This window comes from Caenorhabditis remanei, chromosome X, assembly GCF_010183535.1.
Source record: "Caenorhabditis remanei strain PX506 chromosome X, whole genome shotgun sequence".
Taxonomy (NCBI): Eukaryota; Metazoa; Nematoda; class Chromadorea; order Rhabditida; family Rhabditidae; genus Caenorhabditis; species Caenorhabditis remanei.
Window position 1 is genome coordinate 4,007,032 of NC_071333.1, and position 10,421 is coordinate 4,017,452.

Sequence of the window (10,421 nt, forward strand, 5' to 3'; positions counted from 1 at the left end):
TCGTCATATAAAACTGGCGCGCCTCTCCAATAGTGCCTCCCTAGAAATCTATCTTCTCGATCGTTTCATCCCCTTCTCTGACGTCATCTCAAAACTTCTTCATATTAGACCAGCTAATGATATCATGGACTTCAATTCTACTGGAATAGATGCTGCTATTTTTGAAATTCAAACTGGTAAACTTGACTGGTAGATGACTGGTAAATGGGATACTTCCCCGGAATTGGTTGCAAGTGAGGATCGATTCGTGATTTTGAAACAGATAAAAAGTTTGAAAAATACTCGGCGAGGGATAAGACGATTCATTCCACTCTCATCTTCATCCACAGACAGACTCAATCCAATTTATTCGTTGATCGCTTCAGACGAAATTATGAGAACGAGAAATCCGTCCTTTTATATGTATCTCTGTCTCAATATGGGATAGCAGTTGTTTATTCACTGTGTCTGTCTATGTGTCCCTTCATCCAGATGTCCCATTTATTCGCGGATCGCTCCAGAGAAAATGATTAGAACGAGGAATTCGTCCTTTTTGTAAGAAAATTGGTCATTCATGTCATTAGCAACTCTGATGGGAGTCTGTGGATAACAAATTATGATCACTCTGACCTCTAAAGAGCACATGTCTTGCAAGAGTGATGGCAGAGTCAAATTAGTCTTTAAACAACACGTAAATTAATTGGAAACAGCGAGGAGACAGGGAGTTAAGGGAATGTCTTGTCAAATTTTCAGAAGTATCGGAATCTACGATGAAAAATGTGAATGCAGTCTACCTTCAATCTGATTTTCAATACATATTTCTTTATTCGAACATTCTATTTATTTTCTAACAACAATCGTAATGAAAATGATAGAATTTTCCGGACTCTCCTTCATCAAATGTTGACAGTATCTTGGACCGACCAACCACCAATAACTACTTATTTTTCTCTTCCATTCATTATTTTTATTTATGCAGTTCCAAGCTTCAATCTCGCTTTTCATCATAGTTCAGAAATACTTCATCAGTCTTCATAACACTCTTTTTCTTGATTTTTTTAAAGAAAATTACTGTATTCTCTGTCATAGAAGCACAGCGCTTTTAATTTTCAGAAAGATTTTCAGTCCACGTCCACTGAAGTAAATTTAGTAAGTCAGTCATCAGATCGTTTACACAAAATATATATCTTCCCATTGGCAGTTTACAATACTTTAGAACCGCCTCTCAACCCAATAATTTAGTAACAATGATAGTGTGGAGAACCACAGAATTTTCCGGAACTCCTCAATGACTCATATTCCAATGGCACCCCCGACGACACTGGTCGGTCCAATCAGAACGCTTTTCTTTTTTGACCAATCTCTTCATTTCGTATCACCAATGACCACGAAGACAGCAGGTCTTTCCGGAAAAAAGGGTGACTCATAGCAAGTGTTGGTCCATGACAGTATTTTTGTCTCCACTCATATTATGCACTCTAACCACTTCTCCCTTCTTTTTGTGTGGTCTGTTTCCTACATTTTTACGCCTTCTTTATAGTGTGAGGAAACAAAACCGCTCTCAATAGATTTTTGCTAATTTTTACTAAGTTTTTTTAATTTGCTAAATCTTGGTCAATCCAAGAAAATGTGGAAAATTCCAGAAGTTTTCAACGGAAATTCCAAAATCATAATTTCAAACTTTTTTTTTGATTACCAAAAATTATAGTTTTCTTGATTCGGAGTTCTCTAATTATGCTTGAAAATAATTATTGATGTGAGTTATACATCGTCACATCAATGTTTTCTACTTTTCATCTCAATTCAAATTTTGTAAACATTTGATTCATTTCGTGTTTTCAGGTAGTGAAATAACTGTCACGGAGAGTTTTATCTTTCAAAATGGATCTTAGCGGACTTATTGCTGCTGCGAGAAGTGAGTTCACATAATTAATCCCTTTTGTATCAGTTGTTTATTTTTAGGCCAGCTACCGTGTGGATCATGTCGCCAAGTCTTCGATAACTCGGTTGATCGTGATCACCACCGTCAAGCAGCTCATCCACCAATTCACCACTGCTTCTTATGCGACAAGAGAATCAAGTGCAAGAAAATTGCCATTCATATGGTCAGGAAACATAAGATTCGTGGAACAGTCACTTGTGAATGCTGTGATTGGACGTTCACCAACAAAGCCAAAGCTGACAAGCATTTGGAGGCTGTCAGAACAACTGGAGAGTTTGGAGTTGCTCCAATTGCAGTCACCAGCCAATATCATCCGGAGCGCCCCAACTCCACCACCAACAACCGCACAGAGGAGGAACAAAAGGATTGGATCCGTTTGAACACGCAAGTCGCAGCAATTCTGGATCATCAATTGTTGCCAGCCGGAGCCCTTGTGTTTCCCGAATCCTGGAAGTCCATTGTCGATGCTTGCAATGTCATGACAGAAGCATTGCGAAGAACCGATGCTTCCCTTGGTCGTGTCGTAGACTATGTGAGTTTACTTGAGGCATTTCAAATTAGTGAATTTATATTTTACAGAATGCAATCCATACTGTGCCGAAAGATCAATCAGCTGCTGGCGAAGACATGTAAGCTGTCCATCATATCATGACCAATAACCGTTTCACTTTTGTTAAATCAATTCGCCTTGAAATTTTGTCTTAACCAAGTTCACAAAAATATATGAAATGTTTGTCCTGATGTTCATTCCAAAAAGAGAGTAGTTCTTGGCCATATTGGAAAAAATTCAGTCGTGAGAATTAGTTATCTATTTCTATCGCTTAGGACAGAAACAGACTTTAAGAACTAAGAACACAACTAAAACTTACAAGTCAAAGAGCGTTTATTTATTGCCAATAGCAAAACTTAGAACTTAGAACTTAGAACTGATTAGTTAAGGAAAGTTCAATTTCACATCAGCCTTTGACGTGGCTTGGGTCGTCTAGATTCCACGTGCCTTTTCTCCTTTTGTTTCTTCTCTTCCAATGGGTTTCGAGAATGTAGAACTTCGGCGAAGCCACTTCCCCCTCCTCTCGGCGATCGGGCATCCTTTTCCGAGGTCTTTCTTCAATCCAGATTGTGGTCTTCTGTCTGCGTTCTTCTCCCACTGGCATCTAATTGAATGGCTCGGCAATGCATTGTATAAGTACTTCTGTAGACCATCCAGCGACTTCCGATGCCATTTCTCCAAGATCAATGGTGTCTTGTGATTTCCGACGGGCATCAACGGATCCACAACTTCCACGTTCGCTGATGTCTTCAGCCATTCCTTCCACTGTTTGGCCACCTTGTCGACGTCCCCGAGTTCACATTGTAGACTTCTCGGCATCATCCAGACTTTCTCCACTTCCTTCGCAACTGATTTTACGAACTCAACTTTCTTGCTATTCTCATCCTCCTTATCAGTGTACTCAACAAGCACCACTGCCTCCTTCACTTCTCCCCAATCGAACTTCTGAGTCCACCCCGTTATCGTCTTATTACGATACTCGAGAACACCTGGCCCCCTCGCCTCCAATCTAGGTCCGATGACCGCCACACTCGCCCGAATCTTCACCTTCTTTCTTTCCTTCTCCTCCCCTTCCGACTTGAACACCTCTCCCACGTTACCCGTGCTTGCCCTTCTCCCCCTCTTTCCACGCACGGCAACGCTCTTGCACTGTATCTCTGATACCTCCGGAAACCTTCCGAAGTTTCTCTCCTGGTCTCTCCAGTTTCTTCTCACCTCCAATGAACTGTACTTCTGCCGAGTTCTCTTCGGCATTCACCAAACCATATGGATCTTTCCATTTCATAGGTGTAACGAGTATCCGGATCTCTCTTTTCCCTCCCTTTTGCCTGTTCCGATTGTCGTTGCGCGCACCGCAACGACTTTATCCTTCATCTCGGTGCGATGTTATTGGCATTGGGCGGCTGAATGTGAGATAATTTTCAGATCATGGACCAGACTTCTGACTCCCAACATCACATTTCCAGAGGCTTGGTGGATTTGATATGTTGGTGGGATGGATGCTGACGTCTGTGTGATTTGGGATTCACTGCAAAAAATCGGAGAAATGAGGGGTTTTTGGGTGGAAAATGTGGGATTCACGCTGAAAAAATGAAGTTTATTTGTAATTTTGAAGCTAAACTTTGGATAAAGGAGGCTTTTCGGTGATAACATAGATTACATATCATGGTAATTCAAAAAGACAAGAGCGTTTTAGACAACTATTCAGTCATTTTTGGCGGTTATAGGTCGATTTTCAGCGCCTAATTTATATATGACTTTTTTTATTGTTTCTAATTTATTTTCGTCAAAATAGAGGTTTCGTTAAAATTGGAGGTTTTATTATGCAATTAGAACAAAATTCTAAATAATGATATTACAAAAAAAATGCAATTAGTCTTTTTTAAATGACGTCTGAGATTCTGTTGACATTGATATATTTCACTTAAGACAAATTATCGAGAAGTGTGGAAAATTGTTTTGAGCTTCGTTATGTTTGTTTGATTATTGATATTAATAATTATTCCTTTGTGGATTGCAAAAATTACCTTTAAAAAAGTAGTAGTGAAAAAAATGAAGAGAAAGTACGCATGGCAATAAATATTTGAAAACCGCTGCGTGGCCACGATGTGTACTAACTAATTTGCCAATGATCATTCGAGTGTTTTGAAGAATGATCTTGTGATCTTTTGGATATTCCATTTTATATTATTCTGAGACTTCGTTAACTATACGAATGCACAAATCCCCTTTCTCCTCACATTTCCCGCTTTTCTAATTACACCTTCTTCCTAACCCTAAAATTAGGAGTTTATGTTCTGCGTCTCCCCCTCCCGCGCTATGCTTTTCCACTAATCCCCGTGAGTGTCTCTCAGAAATTCCAAATGTGAAATATCATAATATCAGAATGTTAGAGATACGCAGTTGTTAGAGATACGCAGCTCGGTAAAGTTTGATCTTCAAGAGTTGATGACTCCGCCCTTCTATTGAAGAGGTATATAAACTCTACCAGCAGAGGAGCATTTCATATTAAGATCACAATGTGTAAGCGGTCTGGTATTACTATTTTTATTGAGTACTAGTATATTCATTCAATTTTTTTTAAAATCTCGGGTTGGATGTAGTATTTCATCATGTTTTGTTGGAAAAAGTAAGTTTGGGTACGGAAACTAAAAAAAGTGCTTAAAATAACGTTTTTTACTGGTTCCCATCAAAATTTAGTCAAAAAAACTTTTTAGATTTTTTTAAAGAATTTTCACCCCCCATAAGAGGTATTTTAAACGGTAGGGGGCGGAGCCTAAGGGAAAAGGGGTACCCACTATGCATAATATCAACCCATAAAAACCGGTTTTACTTTTTTCTGTACATCGCCATGCACGAGTTTCACAGAGTCATAAGTATTATATCACTTCGACATATCTCTGCGTCTCTCACCTTGTCTCTTCTTTCCGCTGCCTCCAAACTAAAATATTTAAAAGCGCATATTTCAAAAGTGTGTGGAGATTTGAAAATGTTGTAAAATAGAAAAATTATCTGCAAAACGTTTTGCACTTTTTTGTAGTTGACTGTTTTTGAATAGCTCCGCCCACTTTCAAGATAGGTGCGTCTCATTCTGGAAATTCTATCTAGATTGAGGCTGCTCGTGACCCAAGCTAATGAGTATATGTGGTTTTTGAAGATAATCGCTTTCTGACAACTCTTTTTTCTTTGCCTCTTTTTTTAAAAATGATCGGGAAAAATGTGCAAATGCGTAAAAAAAAGATCTACGTTAAAGGGGGACACCGGTATTCGAAAAATTGTGATTTTTTTATATGAATCGGCTCAGAATTTTGTGAAATAGAGAAAAGTCTCTTGGAACCAAGTCCGAAAATTAGTCTAAAACGAGTTATGAGGCCTCAAAGTGTCAAAAAAGGCTTCTCGCATAGATTATATTTCAACGTAAAATTCTCTCGCCGTGCACGTGAAAAAATGTTGAAATTTAATGAAAAATTCCATGCGAGAGAGTCTTTTTTGACACTTTGATGCCTCATAACTCGTTTTAGACTAATTTTCGGACCTGCCTCCAAGAGACTTTTCTCTATTCCACAAAATTCTGAGCCGATTCATATAAAAAAATCACAATTTTTCGAATACCGGTGTCCCCCTTTAAGTCCTTTTATATAGTAGGGTGTCCTATTATATAGTAGAGCTTGGACAAATAACAAGTAATTAAGGTTTAGAATGCCAGTCTCCTTATCATCATCTTACCTTCTTTTTTCTCTTTTCTAAATTCTAAGTATCTTAAATTTTTTTTTGCAGTACCTTCAAAACTCAAGTCCTCCAAGAAACTATGTCTTATTGAAGATCCATTTTTGGCATATATCTTGAGCAATAGCGTTGCTCAGTTTATAAAGATCCAGGACCATTTGCTATTTCTTAAGAATCATTGGCTATATAATTATCTAGCAGTAAAGATAGCAATGGGCGGTAGTCCATTCTTGCGCTTTTTTGTATTCTACAGCTTCGGGAACTATATTATTTTCGAGTCTGTCCAGGTGAACAACCCAGCATGGCTTGCAGTTTTGATGCCGTTGTCGGTGAGAATTTAGCTATCGGGATCCTACTTATTTCTGTTTTTTTAGGTACTTATGATACAAGCTTCCGCTGACTATATGTTCTTTAGGAACGAGGAGCATCAAAGTATAAATATGAATCGAGAGCTGGGCAAAAAAGTCCTAGAGCTCAGTATAACCGAAGTTGGAATCTATTTAGTCCTATTTCTGTTCCCCTTGGCATTTGGAACTTGTTTTCAATGGCAGATAAGCGGGACCTATCTGACAGTATTCTATGCTGGAATTCCACTTGTTATATATGGACCGAGTTGTTATTGTGTGTGGAGGACAGCGAGTAAGTATGGAGTTATTTCGTGACATCTATCATTGGAAAGCAGACAAAACGCTGATTCCAAATATATACTCAAAATCAGCGGAATTTCAGCTTTTCAATGGTATAGTTCACGTCACTTGAAGACGACTTCATATCTTAAAAGATTCATCTGATAATTTCAGAAAAACTATCAAAAATCGTGCCAGAAGAAGCGGTGGCAAGTTCTCAGTCCACTCAAATGGAGGAGTACAATTTTTAAATTCTGTTAATTATTGGTTATTAGTTTTCTTAAGAATCATTGTTAATTATTATTATTCTATATTTGGAAAATATAAAAGTTTTTTTTTTCAAAAATGTGGACCCAAAATTTAGGTTTAGCTTAGTGATATCTTGCTCAATAACAAATATTGTTATAATTATATCTATACCTATCTACATACCTATTCATTATATATGCAAAAGTTATACACCCACGGTGAGAACAGGGATAACCTACAGATAATTTAAATGCAAGTTCCAGATTGGAAATTTCCTATTCCGTATACATACATACCAATCAATATACCGATAGAAAGCTGATGTCACTAGGATTTTGAATCTGTTTACAGATTTTATATATGTCAAAAATAAAGCAAGATACAAAGGATACCTACAATGGTATTCAACTACAGTATGCCGAAAAAGATAAGTACCGCCTGTATTCTTCCTTAGAACAGTCGCATATGGTTTTCAGCATTTCCTACTATATACATTGCTATTAATACAAGAACATGTCGAAAAAGATAAGTACCGTATTCCCCTTAATGAAGAAGTCGGTTATTTTCAGATTGGTCACTATAATACTGCATTTTCCAAAATTGTTTAAAAAATTTTCTTTTTACCTCTGTTATCTCCCGTTTCTCAACTCCTACATTTCCCAAAACTATGCCAAAATCATTTCAGCTCTGTGCTACAGTATCCCTATACTGTACCCATCGACTGTACTCCGCTACAGTATCGTGCAACTGTATCTACAGTGTCGGCTACAGTACTTCTTGTATCTACTGTATCGATTGAACCTGCGGTACGAAATCTACAGTACCCTTTTATCTATCTACAGTACCCCTTGATTTACAGTACCATGTTCTCCTTGGTCTCGAGCGGTGTCTCCGCTATCCTCCATATTGCTTCATGGATTTTCCTCTGGAAACGTCGCGGCTTGAAGTCCCATCACCTTATCACTCTTCAACTAACCCTCTTAAAAAACAAAAAAATCTACTCCTAGCCGTGGGTCTCGCCACGCTTCAACCGGTGAGTATACTGTACTATGGGGGTACTGTAGTGCGCTCTGTTTTAGTCCACTTCACCAACTCCACCATCTCCCTCTCCACCGATGCCACTGCTATCCCCTTCCCCCAATCGCACTCGATTATTGAGATATCTCTAATCGGTGCCAGATCCATCGCTATCATCATGAAAACTTCGGAGCATGTTAATGTGATAGCGGAGTACAAGCACTTGAATAGTTGGTACATTCGATCGCTCTTTTCGGCATGCCCAGTGTTTGCCGGTGTCCTTTTCGGAGGTGCTAGCGGTTTTTGGATTCCTGGCTCTGACGACGGGCTCGGGCTCCACGGGCTCGAAGCCGGAGCCATCACCATGTCAAATTCCTGGCCCGCCTGGCTCATGGTACTCTTGCTCTTCATGGTTATAGTCATCGCTATCTCATATACCATCTATATCTATCTCACTTTGAAGGATATACTCAAAAACTATTCAAGAGTTTCCAAACTCCGAACCTCTCTTCTCTACTCAAGTCTCTTCGAGCTATGGTTCACCATGAGCACTTTCTATATCCCCTTTACCATTTGCCTTCTGCTCACCACACTATTCAATGTGTCGAGTGACTGGCTCGGGCTCTATTTCACAGTGATCAATGGGGTGTCTCCGATTGTGGAGGCCACTGTCAGTTTCGCTATCATTTTTGTGTTGAGAGTTTTTGGGGGGTCTGAGCTGCGGGGAATTTTTGAATTTTACAGAAAATCCGACTAGCGTCCCGCGCCTCCCGGCGGGCTTCGCAGTTCTTGTCTGCGCCTCGTGCGCGGTGCTTAGCAAGTTTCAAATTCAAAAGTTAGCTTGCTCGACTTGAATGAAAAGGAAAAAACGTCCAGCTTTTGAGTTCAAAACAATGACACCGACTGGCCATATTTTTCCCGTGTTTGATCAGAAAATTCGAAACTTTTACAATATTTCTTTTCATAATCTTTTAGAAAATTTATACAAAAAATACAAAAACAAAAAAAAATCAGTCGGATTTGTTCTAAACGCTTTAGATTCACGTTTCCCGGGCACAAATTGAGCTTTTGTGAAAGAGTTTTAGGACCGAGGTTCCGATAAACGCGCGGCCGCGTAGTCCTCGGACAAATTGTTTTTCTCAATTTCGCGTTTTTTGCCTTTTCAGAGGTTTTTCGTCGATTTTTTTAAATTTCGTCGTTTTTTTTCGACAAAATATTACTCAAAAATGCATTATTGACAATATTTAAGTTTATTTTATACAATTTTTTGACTTTTCGAACAGAAATTGTTTGATTTACGCCGTATCTTTTTCTAATCTCTGTTTTTTCTTCGTTGTGTGAATTTTGTCGTTTTTCAGATTTAAAAGAACCGCAAGAAGCCACTCGACGTTGAAATCTCCAATTTTCTTGATGTTTTGTGTTAGTTTGTCTCAGAACTTCTGATTTCTCTCCGCCAATATTTCATTTCAGTGTGATCGATCCCGATGGACATCCTTCGGTCATTTCGCAAAGCTGTCGACAACTTCGACATCGTCTTCAACAAGGAAAACAACGAAATTAGTCATGTTAGTTTCAGAATTTACTATTGTTGTTCTCTCCGCCATAAATTTCAAGACTAATTGCAGTTTTTAACTGCAATTAGTGATGAAGCTATTCACAGGGTAGCAGGAAATGCAAAAAGCTATTTTTATTCTTAAAATAGTTGTTCGCTTCCTTTTCTGTTACCTTGTCAATAGGCCCAAAACTGTAACTATCCCACCACTTCTCCTCTTTCTGTTATAACTCCCTTTGACTCTCCTTCCCGGTTGTCGAATAAGTGGCCTGTCCCTTTGTCATATAATATCTCATTCATTTAGTCAGACAGTCCGTGGTGCATGTATTTCTTGGCAGATGGCTCACTAACATTCCCAGGAGATGGAAATATTTAGTACATTAGTATTGAGAAATGACGTGGCAACAACGACAAATAGTACACGAGCGAGAGAATATAGAAAAACACGAGAAATTAGACAGATCAGATGAACGAGCTCCGGGGTCTTTCAGAGGCTTTACTGCATGAGCTTTGACAATCGAACACTGATTATTTTGAAATGCTAGCTATTTCTTCTTCGGCGACAAATGAATTTCAAGGTAAATTTAATTTATTGTAAAGCAAGTCAGTGACAACAGACGTTAGTTCCAGTATTCGGCAACCATGATCGTCAGCTCCAAAGGCAACTACCCTTTGCGTTTCCAGAGACGGTAGAGGGTCATATGAACCTTCTAAACAAGTTCAATGAGCAGCACCAACTTATCGTGACGCTGGATGGAATAGTAAAGCGAAAATTCGAGA

At 38.8% G+C, this 10,421-nt stretch overlaps 4 protein-coding genes across 4 annotated transcripts; 3 read left to right on the forward strand and 1 right to left on the reverse strand.

Moving 5' to 3' along the window:
- Nucleotides 1-1,860: 1,860 nt before the first annotated feature.
- GCK72_022772 (uncharacterized protein) lies at nt 1,861-2,554 on the forward strand (the record flags this gene model as incomplete). The annotated part of the gene is made up of 3 exons (XM_053735059.1): nt 1,861-1,894; nt 1,942-2,453; nt 2,501-2,554. The coding sequence occupies 3 exons, from the start codon at nt 1,861-1,863 to the stop codon at nt 2,552-2,554; spliced, it is 600 nt and encodes a 199-aa protein (XP_053578625.1).
- A 349-nt stretch (nt 2,555-2,903) lies between these two features.
- GCK72_022773 (uncharacterized protein) lies at nt 2,904-3,725 on the reverse strand (the record flags this gene model as incomplete). The annotated part of the gene is made up of 1 exon (XM_053735060.1): nt 2,904-3,725. The coding sequence occupies one exon, from the start codon at nt 3,723-3,725 to the stop codon at nt 2,904-2,906; it is 822 nt and encodes a 273-aa protein (XP_053578626.1).
- A 2,684-nt stretch (nt 3,726-6,409) lies between these two features.
- On the forward strand, nt 6,410-7,074 carry GCK72_022774 (uncharacterized protein; the record flags this gene model as incomplete). The annotated part of the gene is made up of 3 exons (XM_053735061.1): nt 6,410-6,526; nt 6,572-6,836; nt 6,998-7,074. The coding sequence occupies 3 exons, from the start codon at nt 6,410-6,412 to the stop codon at nt 7,072-7,074; spliced, it is 459 nt and encodes a 152-aa protein (XP_053578627.1).
- A 358-nt stretch (nt 7,075-7,432) lies between these two features.
- GCK72_022775 (uncharacterized protein) lies at nt 7,433-9,650 on the forward strand (the record flags this gene model as incomplete). Its single annotated transcript, XM_053735062.1, has 4 exons — nt 7,433-7,485; nt 7,758-7,878; nt 7,932-8,800; nt 9,560-9,650. 4 exons carry the CDS (start codon nt 7,433-7,435, stop codon nt 9,648-9,650), a joined length of 1,134 nt encoding a protein of 377 aa, XP_053578628.1.
- Nucleotides 9,651-10,421: the final 771 nt, after the last annotated feature.